The sequence below is a fragment of the Mytilus galloprovincialis genome, chromosome 9 (genome assembly GCF_965363235.1).
Source record: "Mytilus galloprovincialis chromosome 9, xbMytGall1.hap1.1, whole genome shotgun sequence".
Lineage (NCBI taxonomy): Eukaryota > Metazoa > Mollusca > Bivalvia > Mytilida > Mytilidae > Mytilus > Mytilus galloprovincialis.
In genome coordinates, this window is record NC_134846.1 from 71,263,858 (window position 1) to 71,284,621 (window position 20,764).

Sequence of the window (20,764 nt, forward strand, 5' to 3'; positions counted from 1 at the left end):
TTGTCAACTTTTAGAAACATTTCAACAGACAATAACAAAAATGGCGGATTTGAAAAATCCAGAAATTTTAGAAAATCATGACTTTAATGTACAAATACCTCTACGAAGACTTTCAAATGGAGAAATATTGAATAATATGTCTGTAAATGAAACAAATGGAGGCAAGAATGGACATGGAGAAAGCGATGTTCCTGATTTGGGAGATCACTACCTTGTTCGAAGATCTGATGGAACTTGGCGTACGATTACCTTGATAATTTTTCTTAAAATTTAGCATTTAAAAAATATCTATGTTTTCATGATTTTTATACGACCGCCAAAATGTATATTGGTATGACGTTGGCGTCGTCGTCGTCGTTGAATAGAAATCTATGAAGAGGTTTATGACCACAAAAGGAAGGTTGGGATTGATTTTCGGAGTTTTGGTCCCAACAGTTTAGGTATTAGGGGCCAACAAAGGGCCCAAATAAGCATTTTTCTTGGTTCTTGCACAATAACTTTAGTATAAGTAAATAGAAATCTATTAAATTTAAACACAAGGTTTGAGAACACAAAAGGAAGGTTAGGATTGATTTTGGGAGTTTTGGCCCTAACAGTTTATGAAAAAGGGGCCCAAATAAGCATTTTTCTTGGTTTTCGCACTATTACTTTAGTATAAGTAAAAAGAAATCTATGTGAAATTTAAACACAAGGTTTATGACCATAAAAGGAAGGATGGGATTGATTTTGGGAGTTTAGTCTTTAGTCTTTAGAAGTGTCAACTTGACACTATAATCTCTCTGTAATTTGAATCACACTGGTAAATTTACGTCACTTTTGTATAAAACTCATTGGTACATTTGTATTTATAATGTGGCACTGCAGAAAAAAAAAAAAAAAAATAATATGTAACTAAATAAATAATTCAATAATTATAATTAACCCTTATAAAACCTTAACTATCTATTTTGTGAACCTTCCAGTATCTTTAATAAAGACCCCTAACAAATGCTGAATATCTTCTATGTGATGTTTGTAATTATCATTTTCTGTTGTTGCTAACAATACTTCAGATTCAAGTGTTAGTTTTGCTGTTATGAAGTAGAGTGCTGAGCGGAGTTTTTCTCTTGCCTCCTCATAATTTTCACAATCCAGTAGGTAATGGTCAACTGTTTCTACTTGTCCACAGCTGCATTTGTCGATGAGTGCTGGGCATATTGTTGATTTGTAAAAGTTTAAATTGCAATATCCTGTTCTTAGACTTGTAGTTATTCTATATATTTCAGTTGACGGCTTGTCTTTTGGAAGTGTATTTTTTACATTTTGTTGAAAGGCATAATATCTTCTTCCTTTATCACTGGTGTCCCATCGGTTTTGCCATTTTACCATAACACTGTCTTTTGCTCCTTTTTGTATATCTTGTTTTGTAAATACTGGAATGCTTTGTATTTTTTCTGCCTCCTGTGCTGCTTTTTTAGCTAGTTGGTCTGCTAGTTCATTACCTTGTATGTCAGCATGTTAGGTTAGGAATTAGGGGCTCTTTTATGATGGAGCTTCACCATCATCAAAGACAACATAGTTAAAATATCTTCAAGTATGATGCCTGCCATTGTTAAATTTTCTTCCGCAACCATTAAATGGACCCTGCCATTGACAGGATATTGTTAAATTTTCTTCCACTATTATCAAAAGACAAATGATCCCACCATTGTCAGAATTCTTCAATCAGAATTTGTTGTCAACTCTCATTAAGCAATTATTTACAATCAATTGCATGTAAATGCGTAACCCTTAGGCTTATACACCTTATCGCTATTTTGAATTCCATCCCACTTTACCAGAGAATCTGTCCTGCTTGATCTTTTGATTTCAAACAACAAGCTAGTTACAATAGGCTTCAAAATGCTGTCTACATCATCAATACAACAATCACTTTTCCATTGTGGCATCAGATATTGGTGGACAAATAGGGATAAGGTGTATTGTATTATAATCCAAAGGGTCCTTGTGTTTACAGTCTGAAAGCCGTGATGGATATCTAAAAATAGTAAATCATTAGCTTGTACAAGAAGATTGACACACCTGAGAACAGGAGAACACTTAATTATGTTTCAGCAAATGCTAATGAATATATAGAGATTAAAAAAAAGTAAATTTTAAATCTAGTTAAAAGGAAAACAGTTTAACAATTTGAACACATGCTTTATATATTGAATTACGTAATCAACATCTCCCTTTTTATAAGAGTACAAAATAAGACGTAAAACAGATCATAATTTCATACCAAATAGCATGAGTAAAGCAACTTTTGATAATATTGAAACACTTTACAAGTTAAGAAGTAAAAACATGAATATCAACTGCAACTTGATAATCTGAATATATATCTTATCGTATAAATTTTGAATTCATTCATGGAGGTTGTTAGAAATCCAATAAGAAAAAATGTGATATCACCTGATTATGATCTTTTTATCATATGCTTCAACAGTAGAGAAAAATAACAGATTCATATATTGATCCTTCTACGTGGTTCCCGAAAAGAAGTTGAAAGAGTAAAAAGTTCACGGACGTCGGAACCAAAGTTTGATACATTCAATATGAAATCTTTCTATCATATGCCTCAACAGAGAAAAAAAACACATTTTAATATTGACGAATCGAATAAAATTAATTCAACAATATAGTATATTATAAACATTGTTTGGAAAAGTCAACTTTTTAGCTCACCTGGCCCGAAGGGCCAAGTGAGCTTTTCCCATCACTTTGCGTCCGGCGTCCGTCGTCGTCGTCGTCGTCGTCCGTCGTCTGTCGTCCGTCGTCCGTCGTCCGTCGTCGTTAACTTTTACAAAAATCTTCTCCTCTGAAACTACTGGGCCAAATTGAACCAAACTTGGCCACAATCATCATTGGGGTATCTAGTTTAAAAAATGTGTGGCGTGACCCGGTCAACCAACCAAGATGGCCGCCACGGCTAAAAATAGAACATAGGGGTAAAATGCAGTTTTTGGCTTATAACTCAAAAACCAAAGCATTTAGAGGAAATCTGACATGGGGTAAATATGTTTATCAGGTCAAGATCTATCTGCCCTGAAATTTTCAGATGAATCGGTCAACCCGTTGTTGGGTTGCTGCCCCTGAATTGGTCATTTTGAGGAAATTTTGCTGTTTTTGGTTATTATCTTGAATATTATTATAGATAGAGATAAACTGTAAACAGCAATAATGTTCGGCAAAGTTAGATTTACAAATAAGTCAACATGACTGAAATGGTCAGTTGACCCCTTTAGGAGTTATTGCCCTTTATAGTCAATTTTTAACCATTTTTCATAAATATAAGTAATCTTTTACAAAAATCTTCTCCTCTGAAACTACTGGGCCAAATTAATCCAAACTTGGCCACAATTATCTTTGGGGTATCTAGTTTAAAAAATGTGTGGCGTGACCCGGTCAACCAATCAAGATGGCCGCCACGGCTAAAAATAGAACATAGGGGTAAAATGCAGTTTTTGGCTTATAACTCAAAAACCAAAGCATTTAGAGCAAATCTGATGTGGGGTAAAAATGTTTATCAGGTCAAGATCTATCTGCCCTGAAATTTTCAGATGAATCGGTCAACCTGTTGTTGGGTTGCTGCCCCTGAATTGGTAATTTTGAGGAAATTTTTGCCGTTTTTGGTTATTATCTTGAATATTATTATAGATAGAGATAAACTGTAAACAGGAATAATGTTCAGCAAAGTTAGATTTACAAATAAGTCAACATGACCAAAATGGTCAGTTGACCCCTTAAGGAGTTATTGCCCTTTATAGTCAATTTTTAACCATTTTTCATAAATCTAAGTAATCTTTTACAAAAATCTTCTCCTCTGAAACTAATGGGCCAAATTAATCCAAAGTTGGCCACAATTATCTTTGGGGTATCTAGTTTAAAAAATGTGTGGCGTGACCTGGTCAACCAACCAAGATGGCCGCCACGGCTAAAAATAGAACATAGGGGTAAAATGCAGTTTATGGCTTATAACTCAAAAACCAAAACATTTAGAGGAACTCTGACATGGAGTAAAAATGTTTGTCAGGTCAAGATCTATCTGCCCTGAAATTTTCAGATGAATCGGTCAACCTGTTGTTGGGTTGCTGCCCCTGAATTGGTAATTTTGAGGAAATTTTGCTGATTTTGGTTATCTTGAATATTATTATAGATAGAGATCAACTGTAAACAGCAATAATGTTCATCAAAGTAAGATTTACAAGTAAGTCAACATGACCGAAATGGTCAGTTGACCCCTTTAGGAGTTATTGCCCTTTATAGTCAATTTTTAACCATTTTTCGTAAATCTTAGTTATCTTTTACAAAAATCTTCTCCTCTGAAACTACGGGGCCAAATTAATTCAAACCTGGCCACAGTCATCTTTGAGGTACCTTGTTTGAAAAATGTGTCGGATGACCTGGCCATCCAACCAAGATGGCCACCACGGCTAAAAATAGAACAGGGGTAAAATGTAGTTTTTTGCCTATAACTCTGAAACCCAAATCATTTAGAGGAAATCTGACAAGGAGTTAAATTGTTAATTAAGTCAATATATATCTGCCCTGAAATATTCAAATGAATAGGACAACTGGTTATTGGGTTGCTGCCCTCCAATTGGTAATTTTTAAAGAAATTTTGCTGTTTTTGGTTATTATCTTGAATACTATTATAGATAGCGATAAACTGTAAACAGCGATAATGTTCATCAAAGTAAGATCTACAAATAAGTCCACATGACCTAAATGGTCAATTGACCCCTTAAGGAGTTATTGCCCTTTATAGTCAATTTTTAACAATTTTCATTAATTTGGTAAATTTATGTAAATTTTTACCAAATATTTTTCTCTGTTACTAATGGGCAAAGTTCATTATAGATATAATTGTAAGAAGCAAGAATGTTCAGTAAAGTAAGAACTTCAAACACATCACCATCACCAAAATACAATTTTGTCATGAATCCATTTGTGTTCTTTGTTTAATATGCACATAGACCAAGGTGAGCGACACAGGCTCTTTAGAGCCTCTAGTTTAAAGTAACTTTCTAAATTATGTTTCAGAAAAACTTAAAAACTGCATTTATTTAATATTTTTTTATTTTTTATTTAATGTAATCATTTTACACAATATACTTTCCACTATTCAAATAATTGTTTTGTGCACTACTTTGTAATGTTTTTCACTGAAAACGTAGCATAGAGGTGTATTTTCCGGAATTTGCCGAGTATCACCGGAATGCCATGTGATAACGTTACGGAAAGGCATGTGATAACAATCGAAGCATGTGATAAACTTTTCATATCAGCCCGCTAAACACCAATTCGAAAAATATGGAAAATACTTTAATTTAATGCTATTATCATACGGTAAAAATCATATGTTATTTAGTGTAAGTATATGATAAAACTGGTTTACAATACTTTTACAGATGCAGCAGAGATAATCCAAACTAGGCTAACTGACATGGTGGAAGGCAAACATGAATTTTATGTACACTATGAAGGATGTAAGTATAGTATTTTAGCTTTTCTGTACTACAAAAAAAGTCTACAATATAGTATTGACAAGTTTGTTGCAAACTGAGATTTTCATATATTTTTCCCAATAGAATAATTCTCATTAACCCATTTACTGCCAGTTGTTTTTCAAGGTTGCATTTTGTGTGCCGGAAAATACGATGAGTCGACAACTGTGACGTTTTATGTCCAACAATGATGTCATTCGATATATGACGTCATGCAAAAATGACCATTATATTTGGGACCAATTGAAGAAAAATAAAACGATGTTAAATATTTTGTTTTTTATTTGAAAAAGATACATCAATGAGGACAAGCTTTCATAAGTTAAAACATGAATATATATGTCCCTCCGGCACAGTAAGTGTGGACATATGTTTCCCTCCAGCAGCAAGAGGGTTAGAAAGAAATCACTGCTTGTCAATTAGATTTAGGGTAGCCATTACTTCTCTAGTTATAAGTGTCAAAAGGGTAGCTATAGGGAAGGTATATTTACACTTTCACAGGCATGACAAGTTATGTGGATTTTTTTGATAAACGTTTTTGTTTTTTAGTTCCTCTTAAAGGAACTAATAGGAATTTTGATAAACATTTTGCATGATTTGTAAGATACACTACAGATGTTTTAATTACCAGGATTTACAAACTAAATTGGGACCATAAGGACAGTCATGACCACAATCTTTCTATTCACACATACCTTTAAGGTCAAAATTGTGCACATAAGATATCTATAAAATCCTTTTATTTGATGTTTGTTTGTTAAAACTTTGTTTCACAGTTAACAGAAGACTGGATGAATGGGTTACCATGACTAGATTTGACCTCAACAACAAACTGGAAGACCATTGTAAAATAAAAGATGTATCTATCACAATGACAGATCTCACTGACGATCGTAAGATTACAAGAAACCAGAAAAGAAAACATGATGAAATCAATCATGTTCAAAAGGTAATACCAGCTATTTATATTAATCTTCAAAACAATAAAAAAAAACATTTGAACATTCACGTCATGTTAGAACAATTATGGAACTTGTGTCAAATGGTATGAAGATTACAAAGTGAAAATTAATCTAAACATTAATATTTAAAAAAGAAATTGAAAAGCACTAGAACTACATATAAAAGGAATAAATTATTAACTTTGAACTGTTTGAATTATAAATTTTGATTGTTCTATGATTTAAGTTTAATGTTGATGTCTCTATTTCAGACCTATGCAGAGATGGACCCTACTACAGCTGCACTAGAGAAAGAACATGAAGCTGTGAGTATTGGTTAGAAGACTGACACAAAATCATTATGAAAATAATCGACCCCAAAAAGTTCACTAATAATAGATGTAAATAAAGAATATAACAACAATTGACACAACTAAGTAATTGACACAAATAAAGTAGAACAATAACTGAAATACACGACATTATAACAATCATATTATGGAAGTTCTTTCAATTTTTCGTGCAAGAACTAAATGTATTAGGAAAGACTAGAAATGAGAGAAATTTCAAGCTATATTCTATTTAATTATGTTGAAGTCTTATTAAGGTAAAGTAAAACTCAATATTACATCAAATAAAGACTGAAAATAACATTTATGGAATAGTCTCATATCATTGCATACTTTCTCTTCAATGAAAAGTCTAACATAAATGAGACATGGGCTATATTAGCTTTTTCTTTTTATACTACTATGTTTCATGTTATACAATTGGAACATCTCAGACTGATGAAGAAAATGACACCAAACTTAGCTTAAATAATTCTTAATATAGTTTGATAAAACTGTTGCACTTTAGTGTACATGTAGATTTTGTATGACAATTTTGAAAATAATGACTAAAAGATTGCCTCTTGTGAGACTGGAGTAGGGAAAATGTTATGTATATTGAAACTTTGAATTTATGTCTGTTTTCTCTTTCCTAGATAACAAAAGTGAAATATATAGATAAGATTCAGATTGGTAGATATGAGATAGATGCTTGGTACTTTTCTCCCTACCCAGAGGAGTACGGTAAACAGTCCAAACTGTGGATCTGTGAATATTGTCTCAAATACATGAAGTTAGAGAAATCTTACAGATATCACCAGGTTAATAGGTTTTTATGTGCTAGTTTACAAATATATTTCTTGTTTTTTTCTCACTTTTTTCACTTTTCCCAACTGATTGTGAAAAATTGTCCACTAGTGAAATATCTGTTCTTGTCAAATGATTGGTCAAAATTTAATTCTGACATTTAATTTTCTCGGTTTCTTCTGAATTTCCTAATGGACGTCATGAGAAAAGGCGACAATGTCTGATGACGTTACATAAGAAGAACACAACTTTATGCAAATCTTTAAAAAGGAAGGATATAAATCATTAGAGAAACAGATTCAACCACTATTTTTATTTCTTACAATATTTCTCCACAAAAGTAGAATCTTTTTGTAAAATTTAGATGGCCCTGAAAAGGACCGTTTATAAGAGATATCATCGCCTACTGGCACTCTCAGCTCTATTTATCCAATGCCATATTTCCTCGTCTCTCGATGGGCTTCCAGTGTAACGTGAACGCTGCAATTTTGTTTATTTACGTCTGTGACGTCATTTTCATGGGAGGTAACTCAAGTACAAATAAACAAACTCAAAAAGTTATTCACCGGTGAGTAATAGGGTTATTCTCCGCTGGTGTAAATTTATAGTGTTATTCGTCCTTACTTGCGATAAATAACTGAATTATTCCATGTCATGTGATTACATTTCACCCAATAGAGTTGTTTGAAATATATGTAAAGGTATAATAATATTGGTTAATGGTTAAGACCAATTAGTCTGGTCAATATGCAATGTTATAATAAAGGTACAACATGTGTATTTGGTTGTTACACCTAAATATGCAAATTAATCATCACATTATACACTTTGGCTCTCACCCCATATGGAATTTACTGACCCCATATATATCGTATTAGGACACTAACATAGTATGTAACTAATAATATTATACTATAAAATATTGAATATAAAATATCTCCTTTTTTCAGACACAATGTATTTTCCGACATCCACCTGGGAAAGAAATATATAGAAAGGGTACTATATCAGTGTTTGAAGTGGATGGAAAAGAAAGCAAGGTAAAATAATAGATTGATACTTATACTCACTTTTCAAAGAAATTGTACAACCTAGACTGTATATATGAAGCTACGGTTTTCTTGTATTACTTGACTACCTAATAGCAAACATATCTTGTCAGTTGTTATTATATTATGTCCTTCATAAATTATAACTTCCACTTTAGTTTTAGAAGCTTTTTCCTGTACATAAAGGTGTCTAAATATGATATTCTAACATCAAGGAACATTAAAAACTTAAATGCAATAAAGTCAAAAAGAATTATGCGAATAACAATTGGTACCACAGTAAACCACACTAAATTACCACAAACCAGCATGTCTCAAAAAATTGAAAGTTGATGCAGATAAAAGACAATAAATAGTGAAACATACATTGTAGGGGCTAGACAGAACGATTTTTTCATAATCTTTTAAAAGAAAAAGGAAGTATATAGAATTACGTTTATGTTAACAATTTTGACATTCCTTTTTTTAAGCTCACCTGGCCCGAAGGGCCAAGTGAGCTTTTCCCATCACTTTGCGTCCGTCGTCGTCGTCGTCCGTCGTCGTCGTCCGTCGTCGTTAACTTTTACAACAATCTTCTCCTCTGAAACTACTGGGCCAAATTAAACCAAACTTGGTCAGAATCATCATTTGGGTATCTAGTTCAAAAAATGTGTGGCGTGACCCCGCCAACCAACTAAGATGGCCGCCATGGCTAAAAATAGAACATAGGGGTAAAATGCAGTTTTTGGCTTATAACTCAAAAACCAAAGCATTTAGAGCAAATCTGACACGGGGGTAAAATTGTTTATCAGGTCAAGATCTATCTGCCCTGAAATTTTCAAATGAATCAGACAACCCGTTGTTGGAGGTATGTTTTGTCACATGATTTTGTAGAACTGAGCATGCCCAGTTTTACAATTGTCTGTTGAACTGGGCATGCATTGATTTACAATTTTCATATGATCTGTACGTTATGCACAATTCTCCAGGAAATTGAACAAACGAGCAGTTCATATATATGCATGTAAAACAATGAAGCCTAGATCATCAAACAATTGTAAAACTGTGCATGCTGATGCACGTTAAGGCATGCAACCAGGTCCATCATACAATTGTAAAACTGTGCATTCGTTTATAATATGGAATGCACAGTTTTACCTAAGTTTGTTGAAATAGGCGTGCATTGTTTAACAATTTTCATACGATCTGTACATCATGCACGATTCCCCAGGAAATTGTACAAGTGAGCAGTTCATACATGCATGTAAAACAACTCTGAACCCTAGATCATCAAACAATTGTTTAACTATGCGTGCATTTATTATTATGGAATGCGCAGTTTAACCAAAGTTTGTTGAACTGGGCATGCATTGTTTTACAATTTCCATATGATCTGTACATCATGCACAATTCCCCAGGAAATTGTACAAGTTAGCAGTTCATACATGCATATAATTTTGCCGTGTTTGCTAAAATAAATCTTGTAATACTATGAATGCAGCATTTTTCTAATAGTGCTCGGAACTTATAAAACTGGCTGAATTGTGCATGCCCGATTATTCTGATCTTTGTCTTTTTGGGCATGCCCAGTTCTACAATTATCTGTACCCATTCATACCTGGTTGTTGGGTTGCTGCCCCTGAATTGGTAATTTTAAGGAAATTTTGCTGTTTTTGGTTATTATCTGGAATATTATTGTAGATAGAGATAAACTGTAAACAGCAATAATTTTCAGCAAAGTAAGATTTACAAATAAGTCAACATGACCGAAATGGTCAGTTGACCCCTTTAGGAGTTATTGCCCTTTATAGTCAATTTTTAACCATTTTTCGTAAATCTTAGTAATCTATTACAAAAATCTTCTCCTCTGAAACTACATGGCCAAATTAATCCAAACTTGGCCACAATCATCTTTGGGGTATCTAGTTTAAAAAATGTGTGGCGTGACCCGGCCAACCAACCAAGATGGCCACCATGGCTAAAAATAGAACATAGGGGTGAAATGTAGATTTTGGCTTATAACTCTGAAACCAAAGCATTTAGAGCAAATCTGAAGTGGGGTAAAATTGTTCATCAAGTGAAAATCTATCAGCCCTGAAACTTTCAAATGAATAGGACAACCGGTTATTGGGTTGCTGCCCCGAAATAAGTAATTTGAAGGAAATTTTGCAGATTTTGGTTATTATCTTGAATATTATTATAGAAAGAGATAAACTGTAAACAGCAATAATGTTCAGCAAAGTAAGATCTACAAATAGGTCAACATGACCAAAATTATCAGTTGACCCCTTAAGGAGTTATTGCCCTTTATAGTCCATTTTGACCAATTTTTTGTAAATTTTTGTAATCTTTTACAAAAATCTTCTCCTCTGAAACTCCTGGACCAAATTTAACCAAACTTGGCCACAATCATTATTGGGGTATTTAGTTTAAAAATTGTGTGGCGTGACCCGTCCAACCAACCAAGATGGCTGCCATGGCTAAAAATAGAACATAGAGGGGAAATGTAGATTTTGGCTTATATCTCTGACACCAAAGCATTTAGAGCAAATCTGACTGGGTAAAATTGTTTATCAGGTCAAGATCTATCTGCCCTGAAATTTTCAGACAAATCAAACAACCTGTTGTTGGGTTGCTGCCACCGAATTAGTAATTTTAAGGAAATTTTGCAGATTTTGGTTATTATCTTGAATATTATTATAGATAGAGATAAACTGTAAACAGCAATAATGTTCAGCAAAATAAGATCTACAAATAAGTCAACATGACCAAAATTTTCAATTGACCCCTTAAGGAGTTATTGCCCTTTATAGTCAATTGTTAACAACTTTTTCGTCATGTTTTTAGGAAATATTTTCCACTGTAATTACTGGGCCAAGTTCATTATAGAGAGAAATATTTGTAGCAACAAGAATATTCAGTAAAGAAAGATCTACAAACACATCACCATCACAAAAACACCATTTTGTCATGAATTTATCTGTGTCCATTGATAATATGCACATAGACCAAGGTGAGCGACACAGGCTCTTAAGAGCCTCTAGTTGGTTATTATCTTGAATAATATTATAGATAGAGATAAACAGTGAACAGCCATTATGTTCAGTAAAGTAAGATTTACAAATAAGTCAACATGACTGAAATTGTCAGTTGACCCCTGTAGGAGTTATTGCCCTTTATAGTCAATTTTTAACCATTTTTCGTAAATCTTAGTAATCTTTTACAAAAATCTTCTCCTCTGAAACTACTGGGCCAAATTAAACCAAACTTGGCCACAACCATCATTGGGGTATCTAGTTTAAAAATTGTGTCCGGTGACCCGGTCAACCAACCAAGGTTGCCGCCATGGCTAAAAATAGATAATAGGGGTAAATTGCAGTTTTTGGCTTATAACTAAAAAATTAAAGCATTTAGAGAAAATCTGAAATGGGGTTCAATTGTTTATCAGGTCAAGATCTATCAGCCCTGAAAATTTGAGATGAATCGAACAACCAGTTGTTGGGTTGCTGCCTCTGAATTGGTAATTTTAAGGAAATTTTGCTGTTTTTGGTTATAATCTTGAATAATATTATAGATAGAGATAAACAGTGAACAGCAATAATGTTCAGCAAAGTAAGATTTACAAATAAGTCAATACGACCGATATGGTCAGTTGACCCCTTTAGGAGTTATTGCCCTTTATAGTAAATTTTTTACATTTTTCATAAATTTTTGTAGATTTTTAGAAAATATTTTCCACTGTAATTACTGGGCCAAGTTCATTATAGATAGAGATAATTGTAGCAACAAGAATGTTCGGTAAAGTAAGATCTATAAACACATCACCATCATCAAAACACAATTTTGTTATGAATTTATCTGTGTCCATTGTTTAATAGGCACATAGACCAAGGTGAGCGACACAGGCTCTTGAGAGCCTCTAGTTTTACATAAGATCGTAAAGGTGATTTTTCATCAATAAAACTAGGATTTTTGTATTTGACATTTTAACCCAATAGTGTAGACAAAAGAGACATTTTGGAATTTTAAAAAAGTATTTTACAGAATGAAATGATTTGTAGACTCGGGTAACTTTTTTTTCTGTACAAGACTATATTTTATTTTAAATTCATAGGAATAAAACAAGTATATACTGAGGAAAATAGCTGGCTCAGGAAAATTACAAAAATGTAACTAAGATTTATTCGCCATGCACATCACAAGTTTTTAAATTCAGTCTCTGTTGATTTTATATTTACAGATTTATTGTCAGAATCTGTGTTTAATGGCTAAACTGTTTCTGGATCACAAGACATTATATTTTGATGTGGAACCGTTTATGTTTTACATTTTGACAGAGGTAGACCGGTTTGGATGTCACCTAGTGGGTTATTTCTCCAAGGTGAGTAGAACACCAAGTTCAAGATAAATTTTGACCAAAATAAAGCTCTTATATGTATTTTATTTCAAAATCTCTTGTAATTATCCCCATATATTTATATATACAATATATATGGTAGATGTTAAACTGTAGTAATACGTTTATTTTTAAATAGTTATATATAGGAATACTGTTTTAAAACAAATTAAATTCCTTGTCACCAAATGAATGTGAGTACTCTTTGTCCTTTAAATACCTCTCAATACTGGCATGAATACCGTCAAACGTCCCCGGTTCATATTCCTGGCCATTTTCTTTCTTTAAGGTTATGTAAAATTCAGACAAGAAAGCATCAAGTTCATTGTGAGGGATGTCCTCGATTGACCTCGGCTCCACCCTCCAACCAGCCATTTGTATAATAATTTCAAGTCAGGCTTCGTGCAATTAACTGTTGATTTTTTCTTTTGATCATTAATAAAGTTATGACCATCTGTTTATCAATCTAACAACTGTATTAATTACCGTTGGCTTCAGGCAATAGAACAATGACCTCAAGAAATATATTTTGATCTATTGCATAGTTACATATTAAATAACTGTATTATTACCTAATAAAGAGTTTTTTACTGTTTTATTAATATTTCTTTATTATTTGCTATTTTTCTGCCATATTTTTGTTCCATGGTCTATTGCACTGGAAATGATCATTCTATTGCATCTGTGTGCACTGACCTGTTATGACCTCTTATTAGGAAATCTGATGAGTTGAAAGGTATTCATGTTGTCCAATCTGAATTTTAAGGGTTTCACAGATGGATCTGAACAATGTCACATTTCTTTTCTAAGATGAGAGTTGTTATTTAGTATTAATGCCATTTGAATATTTTAGGAAAAAGAATCACCTGATGGGAACAATGTTGCTTGTATTTTAACCTTACCTCCATTTCAAAGGAAAGGTTATGGGAAATTTCTGATTGCATTCAGTAAGTATGATTATAAGAAGGAATTTTTCAATCGTTTAAGTTTTAAAATTTAAATTTTAAAATATACATATATCTATATTAGCATAAGGTTTTCATCATTGAATTTTTTCACAATAAGATGTTTATCATTAAGTAAATAGGGTGAACTAACCTTAGTTTATGGTTGAATTATTACAATTATGAGTTGGTGAAGATTTGGATAATGTTACTTTTGTAGCAGTGTTCTCCCCAGGACGATATTTCGCTGCGGTGCCGTAGCGCCTTCATAATATTTTCGTAGATCCAGCAGCGTCTTAATCGGCCATTGTCCCTTAATACTTGATCCCGCAGCGTGTTAATTTTCACATTTTTATTATAAATATTGGTTAAAATTGTCAAGTTGCTTATCACTGCCGAGAGGTCTGTCAGTGTTTCGCAATAATTGATAATTAGTTTTACCTGAGCCACGCTTATCTCAGCCTTATCGGATTATGTTATCATTTAATAGCGTAAATGATCATCAAGAAGATAGATATTTGTAGAAGAAAATTTAAAAATTAAAAAACTTCAGTGCAGAAATTGAAGAAATAGATCGCAAATACATTTTATTTACGCATCGTGTTTGTGATCACTTAACCATTTAAATAACAGATTGTTTCATTGGTCGAGAAGAAGAATCTATTTAAACACAACCAATGAATGTGCTGAATACACGTGATAAATTTGAATACACATTGCTTAAGATATTTACGATGAAAACTATGAGAGTATTTGTAGTTGAAAAAATTAAGATAAACTTTGATTAAAGATTACAAAGAGTAATTTATTTTAAGGTGGTACCTAACACTACAGGGAGATAACTCTGTAAAATCGACTGAACGTTTTAACTACGTTGCGTTGATAAGAGAATATTATGCTTCTCAATGATCAAAATTAGTGTATGTCAAACTGCTATATAACCAGTGTAATTTTTCTGATAAAATGGTTGGTTCAAATTTTTTGAAATTTTTATATTTTTGTCAAAGGCCAAAGTAAATACTTTGTTAAAATTTTATGAAAATTAAACGAGCCAAATTGATTTTAGTGAAAGTGTTAGGTACCACCTTAATAGAAAGTGAAAAAATGATGCTTGCAAGGTAAATTCGTCTCAAACTCATGTTTTTAGAAATAAAATGATCATTGAACATCTATCATAAGTCCATGCGTCGAGGAAATATGTGACAATCAACACGGGTACAGAATCACTGCAGCTTCTGTATAATGTCACTAGTAAATAACTCCAATGTTCTTAACTTTAACGAATTTGTAAAGTTTCGTTTATATCTACCTGCCAAAGATAGGTTTTAACAATAATACACACGGAAGCGTAATGTCAAACTACGGAAACTGGTCAGCTGTTTTATTAAAATATTTTTGTTTTAAAATGTTGTATACCAACTATACATGCTATATATCTTAACCATATAGGATTCTATTTATTCTAAATGAACATGTTCTCTGCAAATAACAAAGGGGTGACTTCTAAGCTAAAGACACAATGATGAAAGTAGAAGGTTTTTTTCAGCCTAATGACTTCTAATGAAAAAGGGAATACACCTTCCTCTACACTGTCAGTATAGGAGTATGCACCATGTTTCTGGTTTCAATAACAAGTACCTGACTGAGTTTTTCATTGCTTATAAATGTTAAAGGGGATATATGCAAAAGTTATTGTAAGAACTTAAAAAAGAGTTACACACCCTTGGATTTTGCACCTTAAAAAAATCCTGGGGAGAACACTGTGTAGTAGTAGAATATTAGATAGATATGATAACAAAGAAAGTGTATGACCTCATTTCATGGTTCACACATGTATATATATATATATATAATGCCATCAGTAGCATGGGTTCGAATCCCAGCGAGGGAAGAAAAAAAAAATTTTGCTTTTGTAAAAATTTGCAAAAGCAAATTTACAGATCTAACATTGTTGGGTTGGTGTTTAGACAAGTTTTATATATAAATATATATATATATGACGATTATGGTGTTAGTGAAGTTAAAGAGTGTCATTAAATGTATAGTGAATGTGTTATCAGAACAAATCTGTTGTTATTATAACAGAATATCAAATATCAAAATGTGAAACATTGAAAATCTGTGAAAACCGATTAGGTTCAACTTAATTTAACATAGAATGCTAATGCAAGGCACAGTAAGGATTTTCTTTTAAATATTTTAAGGAATTGTGTCCAATGTTCAATTCGTCGTTTCAGAATCTAATGCATTCTGGGTAATATTTTCACAAAACGTACACCAAAACTTTGTAAAAAAAGTACTAAACTAAGTAAATTCAATCAATGATGTTACTATATTTTCATTTTGGTGTACGAACAATGAAATTATCCGTTATCCTTTAGATTCGAAAGAGGCAAATTTAATGATAAGGCAATATAGGAAAGGTGTACTGACATAAGTGGTCTCTAAACACATTAACTCCAAATGGAGCTTTCGTTAGTAGAAGCCATATTAACTATGTGTATCAGTGAGAAAAATGTAAAAGCATAAAATATAGTATATATACCAATACACATAATTAACAGCGCCTGGTGATGTTTCATAGCCTGACCGGTTTCGGTCCAAAAAGGACCTTCATCAGAGGCAGAATGGTGGATTAATGTTTGCACCCTATTTATATAGATATGGTAACCGGCGGTTGAATTAACCGGCGGTTCAGATTTAACAATGTCAGAACACCTTTCCTATATTGCCTATTGATTTTTCACTGACATAGGAGCTCTAAGCGTAAGCCTAGCGGTTACCTGAAATTGATGTATATAAGCAATACCTACATTACAAACTTGAGGTGTTGAAAACTTTTTTACACTGAGGATTAATATTCATCTACCTTTGATCTTAAAAGGAGTACTAAAGGCTTAAATGAAGCATTCTCAATAAGACCCCCCCCCCCCCCCCCCCCTAAACCAAATTTTGTTTGGTTAGGGGGGGGGGGTAATAGTTTTGACTTGATGTTTTGGCGTATCACAAGCTAAAACGTCAAGACTTGCATGACTACCATGAAATACTATTATTAGACTTGATATTCAGGTGTATCATAAGCCTGAGACCAAGACTGCATGACTACTAGGAATTACTATTTCAAGACTTGATATTCAGGTGTATCATAAGCCTGAGACCAAGACTGCATGACTACTAGGAATTACTATTTCAAGACTTGATATTTAGGTGTATCATAAGCCTGAGACCAAGACTGCATGACTACTAGGAATTACTATTTCAAGACTTGATATTCAGGTGTATCATAAGCCTGAGACCAAGACTGCATGACTACTAGGAAGTACTATTTCAAGACTTGATATTTAGGTGTATCATAAGCCAAATATCAAGATCACATGACTACCATGAAATACAATTCCAAGACTTGATATTTAGGTGTATCATAAGCCAAAGATCAAGACTAAATGATTACCATGTACTTCTTAAATTATTAAAACACCCTTTATCCAATGATAAAGCCCAAATCTGGTTATATCAACAGGTCACATGTTTACTGTATAATGTAGTGTTGTCAAATCGTACACTTTTGCCTAACCGGTTACTCGGATAATCGTTCGACCGATTAACCAGTTAACCGGTAGTTTAAGTTGATGTTTGAAGACCTTATCAATAGTACCCTACACCTAGATATAAGAAGATGTGGCATGAGTGTCAATGTGACTGCCTTCCATCAAAGCCATACATGTACATTTCCGTTTTTATAATACGATGAATTTTAGTTGGTCCTTTGGTATTATAAGGCTTGTCTGTGAAGATTCCTGTAAAAGTTTGACTTTTAATAATTAAATACACGGTATCAACTATTGTCTCCGAAAAAAATGTGGAGTGTTTTAATTTAAATTGATTAATCCTGATACTCGTACCATCAAGTATACATTGATTACATTCACGTTGGTTTGCTTTTTATAGTATATGAGTTAGCATTTCGTTTAAAGTATAACAGAGACTTGCATGACGTAGATTGCGCATTCAGATGTAGGTCTGCACAATATTGGATCAAACATGAAATAATGAAGTAAATCGTAAAGTTTAATCGTATTACTTATTTAAAGTTACTGTTAAAAAAACATGTAACTAATTATGTTTCCTTAAAATCTTGCCCCGAGCTGAGAGACAAGTTCTAATTAATTTTATATTTTTGGATTAACAAAAGCAATCAATATACTGGACAATTGATCCGTCAAATTAATTACCGCGACGACCATTTTTAAAGAAAACATAACTATTAAATGATTTCAATACAAATTTATATCAAATCTATTAAAATTGAAAAAGGTCCGGTTAACCGGTTAGCGTTTTTGGTATTCGTTATTCGGTCGTTCGAACGGTTAACCGGTTAACCGGTTAACCGTTGACAACACTAGTATAATGTCAAAATGTTTACCGTAACATGTCAAAAAGTTTACTGCAACATGTACATTAGCTAAATATAGATAACTGTAACCATGGAAAATCCCACTTGGATTTTTCACTGAAAGGATAATTGAACTTGTATCTGAACCGCCGGTTAAATCTGAAGTGCCGGTTACCATATCTATATAAATAGGGTGCAAACATTAATCCACCATTCTGCCTCTGATGAAGGTCCTTTTTGGACCGAAACCGGTCAGGCTATGAAACATCACCAGGCGCTGTTAATTATGTGTATTGGTATATATACTATATTTTATGCTTTTGCAAATTTAATGATTAATTGAATCAATACAGAGAGCAAATTAATTGTGGTTGTTAAATAAAAAAACCCAAATTGCTGTTATTTATCTGCAATGAATCATTTGACCTAACATGATATAAATTATATTGAAAAGGTTTCATTAGTAAATGCTGATTGCTTATAAAATGTTCTACATTATAGGCTATGAATTATCTAAGTTAGAAGGCACAGTTGGGTCTCCAGAAAAGCCATTGTCAGACTTGGGTAAACTAAGTTACAGAAGTTACTGGTCATGGGTACTGTTGGAAATACTTAGGGATTTTAGAGGAACCCTGTCTGTTCGGGATTTGAGGTAAAATTGATTAAATTATTGTAGTGTTATGCAAAGGAGAGATGATATATGATTGCTAAAGAGACAACTACCCACTAAAGGGCAATGATGTGAACAACTATAGATGACCTTTTAAAAATGAGTTTAAGTTTTAATATTATAGTTTTAAAATTTGTTTACCCTAATGGATATTTAAATGTATGCTTATGGGTGTTTCAAAACATCAATAAATATTCCACTGCCGAACTTTGGCTCAATAATATACCTTTCTTAATTATAATTGATGACCTGAAAAGACTACAAACATGCCCACAAATGCTATTTAAACTAAAATGAACCATGATGCAATATATATTCCCATTGAACCCTTTCACAATCCTGATGTACAGGCATCTTAAAGCCTCCAGTTTTTATGCCCTCACTGTAACAGAGGGGGCATTTTAAAGTTTTACCCTTGTGCGTCTGTACGTACGTCTGCCCAAAATTGGTTTCCGTTCTCTAACTTGAGTTTGCCTCAACCAAATGTTATGAAACTTATACATAATGCTTATAAGCACAAAACACAGATCAAGTTGAATTTGGTGGCATCACTTTATCCATAATCGAGTTATGCCTCTTTATAAATGGAAAAATTGCAAAAAAAAAATTTTGTTTCCTTTTTCAAGTCTGCCCTAACCAAACATTATGAAACCTATACACAATACTTTTTACCACTAAACTCAGATCAAGTACAAATTTGGGTAACATCAGTTTTATTGTTCTTGAGTTATGTCCCTTTATAATGTTGTATGCATCTGTGTCCATGGGTACACCTTCTCCATATATGTTATATGTATGCGGGGCATCATCTATGTCCCAGGGGCACATTCCCTATTTATTTAAACAGAACATCAGTTTTAGTTTATGTTAAAATCATATTTTCATGGTAAATTTGATAATTGTTGAAAAAGCTGCCTTGAAAAAATTATGTAGTAAAGCTAGAAAATGTCAAATTAATATATCATAATTATTTTACCATAAATGTGTTTGAGCTATGTACAATAAAAGCCATATTTATTTTTCTAGTCAGATGACCAGTATCACACAGCACGACATCATAAGCACACTACAATCAATGAACATGGTGAAGTATTGGAAGGGACAACACGTCATATGTGTCACACCAAAACTTGTCGAAGAACATCTCAAAAGTGCACAATACAAACGTCCGGTTCTTCCTGTAGACAATGGATGCCTTCGCTGGGATCCACTAAAAAGACCCGCTAAAATGATAAAAAAATGAGCATTGCACAGCTATACACGATAAAAAGAAAAAGATACCAGTCTGTCTCACTGGTATTCAAAAACAAAAGAGATACTCAAAAGAGTTAAATGACTGTTCAATCAAGTGGAATGGATCAGTGTTTTGCCTTTAATAATCAGTTTTTATTTTGCTATAAATAAAGATTTAGTGTTGTAAAAACCTTGAAAATGTTTCTGTGATTGATATTTTACTTTCAAAACATGTTATAAAAAAGTTTGACATATTTGATTGATTTTTATGCAGGAAAATCTGTTGTCGACTCATCTGTTTAAAAATTATTGTTAAGGATTTTTTTTTAATAATTATTCAAATGTTATAGAAAAAAATTGTTCCCAGGTTTGCAAGCCATTGTCTTTCCTAGATTCTCATTTACTATTTAAAGTTTCAGTTTACACAAATAAATTCAATATTATAGAAACTTGGAAGAGTAATCATGAAAAATATAATTGAATTTGAGCACA

The 20,764-nt window shown here is 32.7% G+C and overlaps 1 protein-coding gene across 1 annotated transcript; it reads left to right on the top strand.

Moving 5' to 3' along the window:
* Nucleotides 1–12: 12 nt before the first annotated feature.
* LOC143045821 (histone acetyltransferase KAT8-like) lies at nt 13–20,471 on the top strand. Its single transcript, XM_076218603.1, has 10 exons — nt 13–239; nt 5,436–5,513; nt 6,308–6,480; nt 6,745–6,798; nt 7,458–7,622; nt 8,559–8,648; nt 12,877–13,017; nt 13,886–13,979; nt 18,871–19,021; nt 20,066–20,471. The coding sequence occupies exons 1-10, from the start codon at nt 41–43 to the stop codon at nt 20,280–20,282; spliced, it is 1,362 nt and encodes a 453-aa protein (XP_076074718.1). The 5' UTR covers nt 13–40; the 3' UTR covers nt 20,283–20,471.
* The last annotated feature ends 293 nt before the right edge of the window (nt 20,472–20,764 follow it).